Raw genomic sequence first — 19210 nt, 5'->3', positions numbered from 1 at the left:
TCATATTTAAATCAATGAAAAGTGATAAAACAAATGAAATGATCATAGTCACTGATCATTGGGGAATATGTTCTATTTTAACAATGAACTTTTGGTAAGTTGGGATTTCCTGGTGGTTCAGAGAGTAAAGAATCTCCGTGCAATGCAGGAAACCCAGGTTTGATTCCTGGGTCAGGAAGATGCCCTGGAGAGGGAAATGGCAACCTACTCCAGTATTCTGGCCTGTAAAATCCCACAGATGGAGGAACTTGGCGGGCTACAGTCTATAGGATTGCAAAGAGTTGGACACGACTGAGCAACTTCATTTTCACTTGGTAAATTATTCATTACGTGCATGCGTGCTAAGTTGCTTCAGCCGTATCCGACTCTTTGCGACCCCATGGACCATAGCCCCGCCAGGCTCCTCTTGTCCATGGGATTCTCCAGGCAAGAATACTGGAGTGGGTTGCCATGCCCTCCTCCAGGGAAATTATTCATACAGTAATTCTTAGTTTTTCCATTTTATGGACGTTAGAGATAACCATCCTTATCCAACACTATTGAATGAATAAATTTTGCATGTAAATACATGTAACTCAGAAAGTTGGCATCTGTGTTGAAGTAAATGGACAAGCACTGTTAAACCCTTGCTCTCTGGGGATAAACCGGAAAGCCTCACAGGACCCCCTTTCCTGGTGCAGGAGACTGAAATCTCCCCACCACTGCTCCACATTCTGAGACAGTCTCCACAATCTCCAAATGCTTGTGGCAGCTCCCTAAACGTGGCCTCACCATGTGCATCTAAACCCACCCGTCCTATCATTTTATAAAGATCTAGTGGGCTTCCCCGGTGGCTCAGATGGTAAGGAAACTGCCTTGAATGCAGGACACCCAGGTTCGATCCCTGGGCCGGGAAGATCCCCTGGAAAAGGGAATGGCAACCCACTCCACTGTTCTTGCCTGGAAAATCCCATGGGCAGAGGAGTCTGGCTGGCTACAGTCCAAGGGGTTACAAAGAGTCGGACACGACAGCGACTAGCACAGTGGAGGACAGACGAGATGGTGGGCCGTGGATTCGGAGCCAGTGTGTGCAGAAGAGATGGTGTATCTGGTGGGGCTCGGGAAAACGGGCACAGATAAACCCTGCAGCTGAAATGCAGCCAGATCTTTCTGCAGACAGGAGAAACGGCAGCCTCCGGGGGAGCTCGCTGACCTTCCACAGGCCGGCGATGAAGCAGGCTGAGGCGTTATGTTCAGTCCCCGCTGGACAAACGCTGAGTGGACGAGCAGCCCAGTGATTTTAAGAACCACTCTGCAAGTGGGCAGATCACATCACTGACAGAGCCTCCGGGCCCCACGGCATAACGTGTGCCCTTTCTGGGCTCACGAGCATCGGGAGCCACTCGCAGGGCACCTGTGGGGTGTACCTGGCACAGAGGCGGAGGTGCCGGGGTAATCTGACGCACTCTTTGAAATGTCTAAACAGAATTAGAATTCGCAAGATAGTCTTGGACAAAAAAAAAAAAAAAAGAGATCTGACTTCACATCTGAGACAAGGAAGTATTTTTTAAATTATCTGTGAAGGGCTGCAAGCATCCTGAATACAAAACTTAAAGCCAAATTTCTAGCAATCTCAGGCTTGATGGAGAAAGACTAAAACTATCTTTTTCCAAAGACTTTACAAGCAGGCCAGGTTGACCATTTTGGGAGGAAAGTTTGGGGGCAGTTTCTATGAAGTTAGAGCTCAGATGTAAAGTGGACTAGAAAAACATTTTCAAAGAATACACGGCAGTGTTTCCTCAACTGCAGAAAATACAATATGAGTCCACCTTGACTCTATGCAGATCACTGGCTTTTTAAAGGCACATTCAGCAGAAATAAAAATGTTCAATGAATTTTTTTAAATATGAGTTTTGTTGTTAAAAAAAAAAACAACTGGAAAAACACTGAGCTAAATGAAGTTAGGTCTTGCCAGCGTCTTTAACATAATGAGTGTACACCGTCTATCTTTTAAGAATGGGGTTAGGGACTTCCCTGGTGGTCCAATGGTTAAGGCCTTGCAATGCAGGGGACGCCAGTTCAATCCCTGGCCAGGAAACTACGATCCCACATCCCACGCCACTGAGCCCAAACTAGAGAGTCTGTGACCCACAGCGAAAGATCTCACATCACAACTAAGACTTGATGCAGCCAAATAAATATTTTTTAAAACAGAAATCACCTGCTAAAAAATTTATTAAGGAAAAAAAAGAACTGTTTGACTGCAGAATGCCTATTATTACTGGTAGGACATTCCACAGGACTAGCACAGACTGGCTACATAATTTTCAGGGCCCAGTGCAACATGCCAGTCACTTACTCAGAAGCGATTAAGGCTTTCAAGATGGTGACAGAGCATGAAACGCCAGCGCAGGGCCCACTAAGTGGGGGCGGTGTGTGGCAGGACGCACACCCAGGACGCCAGCCCTGGACTAGTTTACGTGAAACATTCTCTCACAAGTGAAGACTTCGATCGTAACGAGTATTTCATTTTTATAAAATTATCAGTTGGGTTTTAGAAGGCAGGCCTCATTAACAGGCAAAATTAGAAACCATTTGGATTCAAAACAAGTGCAAACGCTTAAAATCATGTTTATTACAGCCCAAGAGAAGTTGTAGAGCGAGACCCTTGATGGTTTGCCAGACTTTATTGAGAAACATTCTCCGTTAGGCTATTTTAGAAGTCCTGGAAGCTTTCATTTAACTTCGGAATGTGCCTTTCTATTCAAGCTTGAATATGAATATATCTGATGTTACAAGTGGTCGTTTCAAATCGATGAAGCACATCATAAAACGTTTAAACAGTTCAAGGCAGAAAGCTGCCCACTTTCCCCTCAGAACTGTGCGTGCGTGCGTGCTAAGTCCCTTCAGTCATGTCCGACTCTTTGCGATGCCATGGACTGTACCCTGCCAGGCTCCTCTGTCCAAGGAACTCTCCAGGCTAGAATCCTGGAGTGGGTTGCCATGCCCTCCTCCAGAAGACCTTCCTGACCCAGGGGTCAAGCCCTTGTCTCGTTAGGTCTCCCGCACGGGCGGGCGGCTCCCACTAGTGCCGCCTGGGAAGCTCCCCCACAGATCTCTCTGGGCCAAGTCCAGAAGGCTCCCCTCACAGATACTTTTTTTTTTTTTTTGCCACCTGAAGTGTTCTAAGTGTGTTATTGATATTCCTTATAAGAGTTCATTTCTGAAACACATTCAAAGAGCATTTTCTGTGAAAACTTAGGCAGCACCATCTTTTAGGAGAAATTTAATTGTGAGTTATTTGGTAGAATTGCTTTGGATGACATTATCTAATAAGCTCTTGATGAGGTTTTACTACATATTTCTCGAAATAAAACAGTATGTTTTTCAGCCTACTGACAACTGAAGTTATAGGTATAAAATTTCAACGTAGCACAGCAGGCCAGACCCCAGGGTGTGGTGGGAGGGCTTGTCAGGCCGAGACCCGCCGTGCCGGGGCAGCTCTGCCTCTGTCTGAGCACAGATGGAGCAGCGGAGACCGTGGCCCTGAGCTGGATGCTCTAAGCTCTGGCGTGCCCTGGGCAGGCCAGGGAGACAGGAAGGGCCACATCTCCATGTATGCGGGGCATGGGGCGGGAAGTGAGCCCACCTGGGAGCAAACAGGGTCATCAAAGGCAGTCACTGTTCCCTGGACACTCCCTTTCAAACTGGTACCCGTGATGCTGCGGTTTGGAGGTGGGTGCAGAAGCAAGCGACGGACCCTTAGCCATATCCTGCACTCCATTTTTCCCATCCAGTGAGACCTAATCCTAGACTACTTGTCTACTATTTATTTCCTTAAGGCCAAAACACAGATTCCTCTCCCCAAGTCACTGTGTGACAGTCCTCAACTGTCCAGGTTCCCACTGGCCTTGGGTGACGGGCTCCTCCTTGGAGTGCATGGACCTCAGTGGGATACGGGAAAGATACTCTGCGGAAACCAAGTTAGTATTAAAGAAGAGTGCTTGGCTCAGAGTAAAGATGACTTATAAGTTTGCTTTACATTCTGGAAACCCAAGGGAGAAGTAGAAGATCTCAGCAACATGTCAAAAGATTCAAAGAGATAAAAAATTTGGACTACAAGATCAAACCAGTCAATCCGAAAGGAAATCAACCCTGACTATTCACTGGAAGGACTTGATGCTGAGGCTGAAGTTATAATACTTTGGCCACCTGATGGGAAGAGCTGACTCACTGGCAAAGACCCTGATGCTGGGAAAGATCGAAGGCAAGAGGAGGATGAGATGGTTGGATGGTGTCACCGACTCAATGGTCATGAGTGAGCAAACTCTGGGAGATGGTGAAGGACAGGGAAGCCTGGTGTGCTGAAGTCTGTGGGGTTGCAAAGAGCCGGACATGATTTAGCAACTGAACAACAACAACTTGGGGCTATACCAATCATTTCCAGGGTAGAAATTCAAAGGTGAAAGGTTACTTTGCTTTCACCCCCGTGATGTGGGAAGGATTGAGTCTGTGCTGGCCCAGCATGGGTGCAGCTTTACCAATTTAACGAGAGTTCACTCAAACCCTTCTAAAGTACCTCAGCCGATTTCACTGGAGAAATCACCAAAGAATGAAAAGACTCAGTAGAAGACGGTGGGTGTCTTCATGAAAGTAAGCAGCTTGTGAAATCCTTTGTTTTCCTGTGACTAAAAGTTCCAGCTTGTAATTCCCAATAGGGATGGCTTCAAGCTACTCAGTAGTACAAATTAAACCTGTTGCGCCACGCTCATAGGGAAGAGGCAGAACGTCTTGATCTGCCCACCTCGGGCCATGCCCCGCTTTGAAGGCCACTCTGCGATCAGTCCTGTAACGGAGACAGAGGCTGGGCTCGCTGTGGGGTGGGGACCGGGTTGGGGCCGGGTGGCGCTAGGCTGGGCAGGCAAGTGTCCCACAAGGGGCATTCTCAGTTGCTCCCAAGAAGGTCCAGAACTGTCCAAAAGACAGTGAAAATAAAGTTGCTGAAAACAAAAGGACCCCTTCTAAGCCCGGAGATGTCATTTGCTTCTCACTAGAGAAAAAGAAGATGAGGGCTGGGTAGGAAGGGGGCACACTGGAGAGGAGAGAGTATTTTTTTAGGAGCAAGGATATAAGGGCACATTTTGAGTCAGAAGGGAATGGTTTCATTTTCTGAGATTTTTAAAAAAAATCACTGATACAGCTCTAGAATCTGGTAAACTATTAAACAGAGGTTTTGGGCACATTAATTACACAGTCATTATACTAACTTGGTTGCTGGGAGCTTTGAGGTGGATCAAATGGATGGGAATTGCTGTCAGGCTGAGTTTCATAGTCTCTGAACGAAAATGTTTCCATTGCATTGTCTGTCGTTGGCCTTGGGGATAAATATTTTCTCAACATTCAGAACATACCTCCTCCACCCTCTGCTACGAGTCTAGCTGACGGGTTGCCCAGGGAGCCTGTCAGACTGTAACAAACACAGCAGAGCCACCCACCGGATTGTTGGTGGTCTTCCCGGCAAGGATGACCCGGGCCTTGACCTTGTTCATGTTGAAGTTCTTCAAGTAGGCCTCATAAATCCTCTTGGCCAGAGACTTGAGATCTGCGGTTTCGGAATCTTCTAGGTCATGTTCACACGTAAGGATTTCTGCCTTCAATTTTGCTTTTTCAGATCTTGGCATTCGTCCAAAACGAATCGCTGGGGGTCGGAGGGGAGACACGGAATCATGGGAAACAGAGAAACGAAGGACATAATGGGGGGTGATGACTAACAGCTGCAGGGAGAGTTCACACTATGGGCCAAACTGTGGGCGAACATTAGCAGGAAGTTAGAACACACTTCACGACTCAGCTTTCTCCCTGTGGAGCGGTGAGCATACTACTCACACCCCATATATCCTAGACTTTTAAAACCAAAAGGTTAAAGTAAAAATTAGCACCATTACTCACTTCATCAACAGGACTGGCTCAAGGTCACTTCATGTGATTAAGTATATAATTGACCCTTTCAATCAAGGAGATGAAAGTGAGCCTTAGAAGGAGTTAACTATTGCCTTTTTCCTTCTCAGAAGGTAGACACGCAACTCTTATGGACATGATTTTAAACTTCCTTTCATGTAGTAATTGGCATGTTTTAAAATAAAAGTAGGGGGCCTTCCCTGGCGGCCCAGTGGTTAGGACTCCACGCTTCCAATGCAGGGGGCGTGGGTTTGATCCCTGGTTGGGAAAGGATCCCACATACCACATGGCTTGGCCAAAAATAATAGTAATAATTAAAATAAGAGTATGACTGAATATAATTAAGCTTATAATATGGTGAAATGTTTGAAACGGCACACACTTCATATATATGATCTGAACATTATCACTGTGATTTCCAATTGGTTGCAAAATCTTATATCCAAGTTTCACCATTTGGAGTTTCTAACCATAATTCCAAGGGCTCTACTGGATTTCTGCGCTTTGAGACTTCCTTTTTAGGCTCTCGTGTTACAAAATGACCTGAATATTAAATGCTGCAGCACATTCACTCAAAGTACAGCACGTTCCGAGCCCACAAGGGAGGCAGATGGAGGCACGAAAAGTGGAAGTGAAAGCAAAGTCGCTCAGCCGTGTCCGACTCTGTGCGACCCTGTGGACGGCAGCCCACCAGGCTCCTCCGTCCATGGGATTCTCCAGGCAAGAATACTGGAGTGGGTTGCCATTTCCTTCTCCAGGGGATCTTCCCGACCCAGGGATCGAACCCAGGTCTCCCACACTGCAGACGTTTTAACCTCTGAGCCACCGGGGACGCCCAGATGGAGCCATGGGTGGGTAAAGTTCGAGAGCCAACCTTACCTACCGTTATGGGACATCCCAACGGAAAGGCACTTGTGGAAGCGACAGTACTGGCACTTATTCCGGTTCTTTTTCTGGATCTTGCAGCTCCGGTCACATCTGTCATACACCAGCTTCAGCCGAATGGTTCTCCTAAAGAAGCCCTGTGGGTCAGCACATGGTGGGTTAAAGAATAGGACCACTGATGAATCAATGTCCTCCTTTATTCACGCTTCTTGTTGTTCACTTACTGTCTCTTTTAAGATGAACTGAATGCAGAGAAATGGTTCATCTAAAAAGTCTGATGTTGGCACTTCCCTGGTGGCCCCGTGGTTAAGACTGCCCTCCCAGTGCAGGGGGCACAGGTCTGATCCCTGGCTGGGGAACTAGATCCCATGTGCAGCACAGCCCAGGCAAATAAATAAATAAAGTTCTTACAAAAAAAAAAAAAGTCTAATATAATTGAAGCAGGTTTACATGGAAAAGTAAGAAAATGAGGCAAAATTCAAAGTAATACCAATACATCCTCACCTGGGAAGACACACAATCTCCCAAAGAGTGACTCCACCCAGCTAAGATTTCTACAAATGTGACTTTCTCTTCTTAGAGAGCAGGTCCATTTGGGTGATGAAAATGTTCTAAGCATTTTTTGTGGGAGAACATAAACTCTCTAAAAGATAAAGATTATATAATAAAGGGAAGCTAGCTGGTTATAAATGGAGAAGGCAATGGCAACCCACTCCAGTACTCTTGCCTGGAAAATCCCACGGATGGAGGAGCCTGGTAGGCTGCAGTCCATGGGGTCGCTATGAGTCCGACACAATTGAGCGACTTCCCTTTCACTTTTCACTTTCATGCATTGGAGAAGGAAATGGCAGCCCACTCCAGTGTTCTTGCCTGGGGAATCCCAGGGATGGGGGAGCCTGGTAGGCTGCTGTCTATGGGCTTGCACAGAGTCGGACACGACTGAAGTGACTTAGCAGCAGCAGCTGGTTGTAAATAACTTTCTTGCTTTATAAAAGCATCTTAAACTTTACCCAGTGAGAAACAACTTAAAAAAAACCCCAAAGTAAACAAAGGTGACTCAATCATGGCCCAGCGGAAAGACAGCTTTGCGAGGAGCAAGGCACTCACTGTGGAGCCCGTGGTTCGGGTGGACGGGCCCCTGGCACAAAGGACACATTGGGGCGTGCCGCAGTGGCCAGGGAGGACTCGGCCCGGGGTCTGGCCGTTGGCCGGCACGTGCTGCGGGCTCTGACGGTGCTGATGCTTGTGAGGACCACTGCCCTCCACGGCCTTCTGAGGACGATGGAGAGACAAGGTGCGCGGAAGCCCTCTGACCTTGCATCCCCGTGAAGGGAGCAGCCTTAATGTGGTTCATTCTCCTTCAAACGGCACACTTCCTGCATCACGCATAAAGAGCAGTCCAGCAATATGCCACAGGCTTTCCAAAGAGAGAAATGAACGTGTTAATGGGGTCGGTTTCTGATCAACAGCTTTAACGTGCTTGTACTAAGTCACTTCCGTCATGTCTGACTCTGTGCCACCCCATGGACTGTAGCCCGCCAGGCTCTTCTTGTCCATGGGATTTTCCAGGCAACAATACTGGAGTGGGTTGCCATTCCCTTCTCCAGGGGATCTTCCCCGCCCAGGGATTTAGCCCGAGTCTCTGCGGCTCCTGCACTGCAGGCGGATTCTTTACCACTGAGCCACCAGGGACGCCCTTCAGCAGACCTTTCTTACTAACAACAAACATTTGTGTGTAAGATAAAGGGACGCACACGTGGTCCCTGAAAGGTCACTTTCTCCACACCTAGGGTCCTCGTACCTTGCAGCCCTCACATGCGTGGACGCCGTAGTGGTAGCCAGAGGCTTTGTCCCCGCAGATCCTACACTCGATGTTCAGGGCGATGCTGGACGACTCCTCGGCGCTGCCAGGGACCGCGGGGTAGGAGGCAGATGAGGGGCTCGAGGCTGGGGACAGGGTGTCTAGGAAAAGAAGGGGAGAGCTTATGAACTTCCACGCTCTCACCATCCAACATCCAGACCAGCTTTCTGAGGATCTGATCCCTGCCTAACCACCCCCCGCCCTCAACTCCCCCCACCCCACCGCCCCGGGCTTTCACTGGGGAGGCGTCAGCTGGTGGGTAGGGCTCCCTTCCTGTGTCAGCCCTGGCCCAGCCCTCCCACAGCGACCAGGGCTGGGACATCTGGAAGCTCCCCTAGCCAGGGACCCCCCAACTAAAAAAAAAAAACTATATGCTTTAACCCATAAAAATCAAAACAAAATGGACCAAATCATGGCCGCATAGAAGAGGCCACTTCCTAAGCAGCCTATACACACGAATGCTCACAGCAGCTTTGTTCTTCGTTGCCAAAGACTGAAGTGTCCCACACAGAACTTGTTGCTTTTTTTTTTTTTTTTTTTGCATCCTCCCTTCCAGCCCTTTTGTACTTGTTAACTCAGTAAATTGCACCAGAAAGACAATAAAAATCCATGTGGGCAACCCAAAAGCACAACTCAAGAAAAAAAGAAGTTGGGCTTTCTTAAAATTAAAAACTCCTGCTCTGCAAAAGACACTGTTAAGAAAATGAAAAGACAAGCCACAGACTGGGAGAAGCGATTTGCAAAACACATACCCAATAATAGAACTGCATCCTAAATGCATGAACGAGTCTTACAACTCGACAGTAACGAGACTAAAAGCTCAATTACAGACAGGCAAAGGATCCAAATAGAGATCTGGCTGAAGAAGACACACAGATAGCAAGCAAGAACATGAGAACATGCTGCCCATCAACGGTCACTGAGAGCCTGAATTAAAACAACGAGACGTCACCGTGCAGCTATCGGAACGGCTAAAACCCAAAAAACTGACACCATCAAACGATGGGGAGCAGGTGGAGGGAAAGAAGCTCTCATTCTAGGGAAGCAGAATGGTGCAGCCACTTCGAAAGACAGTTTGGCGGTTTCCTATGAAGCCAAACAGTCTTAAAGAGTTACACTGCTAGATGTCGCCATGCGGTGCTGGAGGAGACTCTCGAGAGCCCCTTGCACAGCAAGGAGATCCAACCAGTCCATCCTAAAGGAAATCAGCCCTGAATACTCATCAGAAGGACTGACGCTGAAGCAGGAGCTCCAACACTTTGGCCACCTGATGCGAAGAGCTGACTCATTGGAAAAGACCCTGATGCTGGGAAAGACTGAAGGCAGGAGAAGGGGATGACAGAGGATGAGATGGTTGGATGGCATCACCGACGTGATGGACATGCGTTTGAGTAAGCTCCGGGACTTGGCGATGGACAGGGAGGCCTGGCGTGCTGCCGTCCATGGGGTCGTGAAGAGTTGGACCAGACTTGGCGACTGAACGGCAATACCAGTCTTGACAAAAGTGATTTGAAAACGTGTGTCCACACAAACACCTACATGTGAGTGTCTCAGCAGCTTATTCTTCTCAGGCGTGTTTCTGAAGCTTCGCCGCGTCAGTGCTGTGTTTAGTTGCTGCCACACGGAACAGTGGCTCAGCCACACACGCGTGTTCTGTCCCATACGGCTCGTCACAGAGTGCTGAACACAGCTCCCTGTGCTGTGCAGTGGGGCCGCATTGTTTCTCCACCCCGTATACGCCAGCTGGCCTCTGCTAATTCCAGCTCCCGACTCGACCCTCCCGCTCCCTCCCCCTCGGGGACCCCGAGTCTGCTGTCTCTGTGTCTCTGTTTTGTGAATGTGCTCATTTCTTTTTCAGGTTTAGATTCCACACACAGCTGATGTCATAAGCTATTGGTTTCTCTCTTTACGACTTCGTGTGATAATCTCCAGTTGCACCCATGTTGCTCCAAATGGCTGAGAAAAATGGAAAATCACTTCTCTTTTTTCATGGCTGAGTGATATTCTGTTGTGCCTACACATGCACCATGTCTTCTTTATCCACTCCTCTGTCGATGGACGTTTAGGAGGTTTCCGCGTCTTGGCTATTGTGGACAGCGCTTTAGTGCCAAGAGGCCCCTCAATAGGTGAGGTCAGTTCCGAAAGGCTACATATGCGGCTCTTAATGTCTGACATTTGGGGAAAGGCAGAGCTATCGGTGGTGAAAAGATCAGCAGCTGGAGTGGGGTTAGGGAGGCAGGGCTGAATGGGTGAAGCACAGTGGCTTTTTCAAGGTGGTGAAACTATTCATATGAAACTGTAACGGTGAATACACGACCTAATTTATTCATCAAAATCCACAGAGTTTTACGTTCAGAGGGAACTTTAATGTGTGCAAATAAACGAAAATAATTGAGGAGGTCCAGGGGTTCCAGAATGGCACACAGAATGCAATTATACAACCTTTCTTGCTTGGAGAATCCCATGGACTGAGGAGCCTGGTAGGCTGCAGTCCTCGGGTCACAAAGAGTTGGACACGACTGAGTGACTTTACTTCCTTACTTATATCACAAGTGTGGGAAGCATTTGTAGGAACGCTTGAAGATGCTCGCCTGCATGACCTTGGAAACGCATGGAGTCTGTGAGTCCAGAGGAAAAGGGAACTGCCCCTGGTCACTGTCCTGAGCCGATAAGGTGGTTTCCCACAGGGCCCTGGGGGAGCAGTTCTGAGGTCGCCACTCTTGCTGGTCTATCACTCGGTCGTGTCCGAATCTTTGTGACCCCATGGACAGCAGCACGCCAGGCCCCCATGTCCATCGCCAATTCCCAGAGCTTGCCCAAACTCATGTCCATCGAGTCGGTGATGCCACCCAACCATCTCATCCTCTATCATCCCCTTCTTCTCCTGCCTTCAATCTTTCCCAGCATCAGGGTCTTTTCCAGTGAGTCAGTTCTTTGAATCGGGTGGCCAAAGTATTGAAGTTTCAGCTTCAGCCATCAATCCTTCTAATGAATTGTCAGGACTGATTTCCTTTAGGATGGACTGGTTGGATCTCCCTGCAGTCCAAGGGACTCTCAAGAGTCTTCTCCAACACCACAGTTCAAAAGCATCCATTCTTCAGTGCTCAGTCTGTCTTTATTGTCCAGCTCTCACATCCATACATGACTACTGGAAGAAAACCATAACTTTGACGTAGGCAAAGTAATGTCTCTGCTTTTAAATATGCTATCTAGTTTTGTCATAGCTTTTCTTCTAAGGAGCAAGCATGTTTTAATTTCATGGCTGCAGTCACCATCTGCAGTGATATTGGAGCCCAAGAAAATAAAGTCTGTCACTGTTTCCATTGTTTCCCATCTATTTCCCATGAAGTGATGGGACCAGATGCTATGCTCTTAGTTTTTTGAATGTTGAGTTTTAAGCCAGCTTTTTTACTCTCCTCTTTCACTTTCATCGAGAGGCTCTTTAGTTCCTCTTTGCTTTCTACCATAAGGGTGGTATCATCTGCATATCTGAGATTATTGATATTTCTCCTGCCAATCTTGATTCCAGCTTGTGCTTCATCCAACCCGGCATTTCGCATGATATACTCTGCATATAAGTTAAGTAAGCAGGGTGACAATATACAGCAGGCTTGACATACTCTTTTTCCTATCTGGAACCAGTCTGTTGTTCCATGTCCAGTTCTAACTGCTGCTTCCTGATCTGCATGCAGCTTTCTCAGGAGGAAGGTAAGGTGGTCTGGTATTCCCATCTCTTCCAGAGTTTTCCAGAGTTTGTTGTGATCCACACAGTCAGAGGCTTCAGCATAGTCAGTGAAGCAGAAGTAGAAGGCACTACACCGGAAATGAAAGACTAAATCTAAATGTTCACTTGATGGTGGATGGATGGTGGATGGTGGATGGATGGATGGTGGATGGCTGGCGGATGGATGGATGGATGGTGGATGGATGGTGGATGGTGGATGGATGGATGGTGGACGGATGGATGGATGGTGGATGGATGGATGGATGTTGTATGGATGGTGGATACTGTTGGAGCGTGAGCTCACAGGTAAGAAGAGGCTAGAGTGGTCTATGAGGTGGTGGATTAGAGGTACAGACATTTGTTTGAATTTATATTACCTTAACATAGAGACAGACAGCTGTATATAGAAATACAGACGTGTACATATGTGGGTATGTATGTACACATATATGTCTGCTCCATCAGCTGAGAGAGCCTAAAAGGAAAGATACTCCAGGGAATTTCCTGGTGGTCCAGTGGTTAGGGCCCCAGGCTTTTACTGCCAAGGGCTCAGGTTCAATCTTTGGTTGGGAAAACTAAGATCTGGCAAGCCGTGGGGTGTGGCCAAAAAAAAAAGGAAGATAAAGAAAAGATACTCCAAGAGCAACCTCAAATGCTTGGAGGGAACAGTATGGAGTATCTCAGAATCCTTAGGACCCTGGGTAAAACACTTGAAAGGGTTTTGCCTCAGAACTGGGGCAAATTACCTCTAGCATCAGCACTGCTCTGGTCCCATCTAACAAAGCTTAACCACAGGGCCTGAAAGGATCAACATTTTGCACATTAAAACTTAACTGCCTCCCAGAACAGGACTTAAGAATATTTATGTAAATACAAAATATCCATCATCAACAAAATCCACAATGTATGGTATCTAAAAATAAACTGTAAAAAAAAAAACAAAACCATGCAAAGAAGCAGAAGAACATGACCCATTCCTGTTTACCCAAGAGAAGTGGAAGCACTGTTCACACAGAGATGTGTACGTGAACCTTCCCAGCAGCTGTATCTGTAACAGCCAAGACCTGGAGACAACCGGATGTGTATCAACAACGTGGATAAACAAACCATGGTAAACCCAGACAGGAAATCTTAAAAGATGAACTGTTGATACACACTGTCAATGCAGATGAATCTAAACATAATTTGGCTGAGTGAAAGGAGTTAGACTAAAAAGAGAACACGCTGTATGATTCCATTTATATAAAATTCTAGGAGATACAATCTGACTGATGAGAGAAAGCAGAGCGGCGGTTACTCTGGGAGAGGGAGGTGTGGTGGGAGAGGGATTAAAAGCGGCGCAAGTGAGTGTCGGGTGGCGGGGCTGCCATTTGATCGTGCCGATGGCTGCACAAGTCTCCGTGTGTATGTCACTGTTTGGATATGTGAAGTTTTTATGTCGATAAAGCTAGCTAAGAAAAATTGGGGGTAGGGCGGGAAACACACACTGGCAGAGCAAACAGTCTCAGCCGTCCAGTCTCCTAGGTGCAAAGCTGACCGTGAACAGGTTTTATAGAGGGCCCTCCCGTGTCTGCAATTTACATAGCTTAGAAGTATCACCAAGGGAGCCGTTAGAGACAGAATGAAAAGTCGGATTCACAAATAAGAAGTCATTCTCTCTCTCAGATGTAAGGATAGCAATGAAAAACCCAACAAGGAGACAAGGACTTTACGGATTATGAGATGATTCTAAATGATCAAAAGGTTTAATTAACCATGATAAAGAGAACTGGAGGGAAGTAAGAATGGATGGCCACACACCCACCTCCTTAGCGGCCAGCGGCCGAGAGTCAAGGACGTGTGTCTGGTCACTTTCTGTAAGCGCCCCTCGCTTCCTTTCTGCCACGGTGCACACGCTGTCACAAACACCACCGCAGTGCAGACCCCTGTGCGTGAGGTGAAGCAACGTCCACCCCAGCAGGCTCGCGGGTCACGCACTCTCAACCACGCTCTCCGTGACATGGGTTTATCCGTGAACACGGCTGCCAGCCAACCTCCAGCCTCCCTCTCCCACCATCACTGAAGGTCAGTGCACAGTCTCAGAAACCACCTTCCTGGGGTGGGGCCATGGGAGAGGATGGTGGGGGAGCGAGCCCTGGACACAAGGGGAGCCGTGGGGTGGAAGGAACAGAGGCCTCCACCAGAGGCTGCCGGGAGAGCCTTCTCGGTTCTCCCAAGGGAGCCAGGATAACCCAGGTTGGAGGGGAAAACCGTACACACACCTCCTGGCCGGTTCAATCCTGACTCCTCCAGTCCCAACCCCAAGAAGGACAGCGGAGTCAAGTCCACCTCCAAAGGAGCCTCCTTTAAATTGAGGGTGCAGTTTACACCACATTATCCCAGGGTGCCTTTTTTGCAGGGGTGGGGGCATGCTGCGAGGCTTGAAGAATCTTAGTTCTCCAACCAGGGGCTGAACCCATGTCCCCTGCAGTGGAGGCGTTGGAATCCTAGCCACTGGACCGCCAGAGAAGTCTCCGGGGCGGCTCACCTGTTGCCCTGAGAGATGGATAGGGCCGTGAATTCCTCTTCCCAGTGAGGCTACCAGACTAGACCCCACATTTTACTGCTTTGTATCTGCCTTGCCTGATGCTTGATGGAGTCCTTTTTTTTTTTTTTTTTACCATAACCATCTTAAAATTCCTTTTTTTAACAGTTTTAATTTTTTTTTTACTGAAGCATAGTTCATATGCCACGTTGTATTAATTTCTGCTGTTCAGCAAAGTGATTCAGCTGTACACATATACGTATATACATTCTTTTTCAAAAGATTCCTTTCCATTACAGCTTATCATATGCAAAAGACCCTGATGCTGGGAAAGACTGAAGGCGAAGGGAGAAGAGGGTGGCAGAGAATGAGATAGTTAGATCATCAACTCAATGGACGTGGATTTGAGCAAACTCTGGAAGAGAGTGGAGGACAGAGGAGCCAGGCGTGGTGCAGCCCATGGGGTCGCCAAGAGTCAAGACACACCCGAGCGCCTGGACAACAGTAACAGACTCAATACAGCTCTCCACATTGTGCGGCAGGGCTTCGCTGCCCATCCATCCCACACATAGAAGGTTGCAACAGAGTCGGGAGGTGCTTCACGTCCATGCCCAGACAAGACAGTGATTTTTATTACAGTAGGAGTCTCTGCTTTAGAGAAACATAAACTCACACCATTAAAAAAAAAAAAAAAAAAAGGCAGCTGCCAGCTGAATTTCAAGCATTATGTGACTCATGTCCAGCTTTTATAAAGAGGACACACTGTGAGATGCCTCAAAAGTCCGGGGGCACAGAATGTCACGCTCTCACGGCTGACGATTTCAAGGCAGAAAAACGCAACTTCTCCTCCAGGTGAAGCGAACACTGTTCTCTGCAGAAAAAACATTTCTGAGTAAAGCTTTTCAGGAAGTGGTACGCTTACCTGTAATAACGGAGCCATCTGATCCTGGACCACTTCCTAAGTACTGGTATTCTGTAAAACTGAAGCTCCCGGAACTGTCCTCCCCAATAGACTGAGAAATCTCTTGAATGGTTCCCATCTCTTGTAGGAAGTCTGCCGAGAGTGGGCTTTCCAGGTCATCAGCCTCCAGTGGGGAAAGGGGACCGATGGGGCTCTCTGTGTCCACCATCTCCATCGGGAGGAGCTGGTCCCACTGCCCAGCTCCGATCTCCTGGGAGGAGAGAGAAGCCGTCGGTGAAAACACTGGGAGACTGGAGGGCCACTGGCTCCCCTTGAGCGGAAGCATCACTGGCCAGTGGAGACACACCTGAACTCATAATCCAAAGAGTGACATTGTCAGCCATTCTTCTTCCGCTTGACTCTTGATAAGCTCAGTAAGAAAAGGAACATATTTTTTATTATTATTACTTTTTTATTTTGGTCAAGCGGCTTGCAGGATCTCAGTTCCCTGACCAGGGACTGAACCCAGGTCCTTGGCAGTGACAGAACCAAATCCTAACCACTGGACCACCAGGGAACTCCCCTCAAAATGAAAAATCTCTAAACAAGAACTCATCTCAGGAACCAGAGCTGACCCGGCCGGGAATCCCTCTGTGTTGCTGTGCCCTCTGTGTATCGGAGGAAGACGGAAATAGCAGCAACACACGCTTAGTCCCTGCTGCCCCAGGGCAGCCCCTCCGGTGGGGACATGTCTGGACTATCTGATGGGCACACAAGGATGCGGGAGGGGGATGGGGAGGGCACGGCTCCACACAGCTGGCCAGGGAGGGCCTCACTTAAAAGGGTGCAGACCCCAGCAGGAACACAGCAGAGCTGTGCAGACATCTTGGAGAGAATGTTCCAGTGAAAGGAGCGGCAAGTGTGCAGCCCCCAGGAAGGATGCCTGCAGGAGTACTTGCAGGCACAAGCGGGTCAGTGTGGCTCGGCGGGGGTCCCGGGGGAGTGGGAGGGGCAGGCAGCTGGCGGGCACACTGGGCACGACATGTTCTCTGTGCACGTGGGGCGCGCCATGCAGGTAGGTGTTCCCAAAGTGACTACTCTGTAATGAACACATCCGGTGTTACAAAAATCTAAACGGGTCAGTCCCCGATAGTGCTAGGTTGCTTCAACTCACACACGGAAGAACGCTCTCTAGGTGGGCACTTTCAGACTGCAGCGTGCCCCCCAGATTCCTGTGCGGGAGTCCTGATGCTGGCGCGTGCTTGCTCAGTCGTGCCTGACTCTTTGCGGCCCCGTGGACTGCAGCCCGCCAGGCTCCTCTGTCCATGGGGCTCTCCAGGCAAGAACACTGGAGTGGGTAGCCATGCCCTCCTCCAGGGACCTTCCCAGCCCAGGGATGGAACCCACGTCTCCTGTGTCTCCTGGACTGGTAGGTGGATTCTCTACCACTGAGCCACCTGGGAAGCCCTCGGGCCCTAGCATGGGGCTGCATTTGGACATAATAAAGGGGTGATTGCATTAAGATGAGTCTTCAGAGGGGGGCCTGATCCAGTCTGGCTGCTGGAAATCCGCACACATAGAGACACGGGGGTGTACACTCGGTGGGGGGCAGCCTGTGAGCACACAGTGGACGGCGGCCCTGTGGCCCGAGCAGAGGGCCTTGAGGGGAACCAAAGCCGCCCACACTTCTATCTGGGCCTGTGGGCCTCCCAGATGGTGAGAAGCAAACACCGTCGGGGGCCGCAGCCCGTGGCCTGCCCTGAGGGCAGCCGGGGCACAGGCCCAAGGTCAGAGCACAGGCCCTCCCCGTGCTGGCTGGGTTCACGCTGCTGCCCGGACCTCTGAAACCACTTCCTGCGACCTTCAGACCAGGGCCCGGCCTCCTGCACAGCGTGGGCCCTGGTGACACACCTTCCCCCCCTCGCCCTGGTTACCGGCCCCCATACCCCCGAGACCAGTGGCACCAGGTCATCGCCCCAACTAGAACCCCAGCGTCGGCCCTGGGCCCCCGCCTGAACCACCCTCCCTCGCCCCCTGCCTTCCCGAGGCCCCGTCCAAGTTCACCCCCCAGCCCAGCCTGGTCTCTCCTCGCCAACAAGGCCGAGGCGACATTCAGCTTCTGAAATGGTCTCAGGGAGGCCCACACGCACGTTGAGGACAGGACCCGAGGGGTGCGTGCCACCAGTCCTGGCTGGGGCTCAGTGGGCGGGGGGCTGTGGTCCCTCCACGACCTCGGAAGGCTGGGCTCTTGGGACCAAGGAAGGAAAGAAAAGAAAGAAAGAAAGGGAAGTCGCTCAGTTGTGTCCAACTCCTTGCGACCTCATGGACTATAGCCTACCAGGGCCCTCTGTCCATGGGATTTCCCAGGCAAGAGTACTGGAGTGGGTTGCCATTTCCTTCTCCAGGGGATCTCCCCAATCCAGGGATCAAACTGGGTCTCCCGTGTTGCGGGCAGACACTTTACCCTCTGAGCCACCACGACTTCAGAAGGCTGGGCTCTTGGGACCAAGGGAGAGGACGCTGCCAAAAGCAGAGCTGTGGGAGGTGCTCGGGCCAGAGCATGTCCCACCTCAGCCCGGCTGCGAGTCAACCGCAGCGTCAAGTGCAGAGACGAAGGCACGGTCTGCTTCCTTTAGAAATGAAGAATGGGGCCAGTCCACATGCTTTTGTAAGGGTCACATCTCGTGCCAGGATTCTGACAATAAATGACCATAGTCAGCGATAATGCCACAGCGATAAAGAAAAGGGAGCATTAAACTTCCCTAAGACTGAGAAGATGTCATCATCTTTCAGGGTACATCAGACTGTGATCTGCACTTTTTTTATTATGTTTTATTCTGCATCATAACTGTATTTCTTCAAATGGCAAGTGAGATAAAGGGATTCCTTAAGGTATTTTCCGGGAGGTCCCTGGTGGTCCAGTGATTACGACTTCACCCTCAATACAGGGGGTGCAGGTTCCATCCCTGGTTGGGGAGCTAAAATCCCACACGTCTTGTGGCCAAAAAACCCAAACATAAAACAGAAGCAATATTACAAATTCAATAATGACTTAAAAAATGGTCCCCATCTAAAATAGATTTTTATTAAAAAAAAAAAAGGTGTTTTCCACCATGAACAAAAGGTTCCAAAGTGCAGTCATTAACTTACTACCTCTACCATAAAGCTCAACTTCAAAACTATACGAAAGCCAGGCAGAGGCCATGTTATCAACGGGGCGGCGACCACGTCCTCTATGCTGTCATATTCTAAGCGCTGCAAGGAAAACACACATGGAGGCAGCCTTGTATTCCCGCAGACATCCTATCTTTCAACCAGGAGCGCCCAGATCCGGAGGAACTCAACTCTGACTACAAACGATGTTAGTCTCCCTGGCAT

At 49.1% G+C, this 19210-nt stretch overlaps 1 protein-coding gene across 4 annotated transcripts in view; it reads right to left on the bottom strand.

Moving 5' to 3' along the window:
- Positions 1-19210, bottom strand: part of PPARA (peroxisome proliferator activated receptor alpha) — a 70916-nt gene that overhangs the window by 12622 nt on the left and 39084 nt on the right. For 2 of the 4 annotated variants that reach the window (XM_018048906.1, XM_018048907.1), the window contains exons 3-6: positions 15854-16103; positions 8624-8784; positions 6821-6959; positions 5475-5677 (exon numbers count right to left, since the gene is read on the bottom strand). In XM_018048906.1, coding sequence (XP_017904395.1) covers positions 5475-5677; positions 6821-6959; positions 8624-8784; positions 15854-16067 — 717 coding nt within the window. In that variant the 5' untranslated portion in view covers positions 16068-16103. Of the gene's footprint in view, positions 1-5474; positions 5678-6820; positions 6960-8623; positions 8785-15853; positions 16310-19210 lie in introns of those variants that run through there. The other 2 variants (XM_018048904.1, XM_018048905.1) reach the window with 2 other exon arrangements.

The sequence above is a fragment of the Capra hircus genome, chromosome 5, assembly GCF_001704415.2.
Source record: "Capra hircus breed San Clemente chromosome 5, ASM170441v1, whole genome shotgun sequence".
Classification (NCBI taxonomy): Eukaryota; Metazoa; Chordata; class Mammalia; order Artiodactyla; family Bovidae; genus Capra; species Capra hircus.
This window is presented reverse-complemented; position numbering and strand designations above follow the sequence as displayed.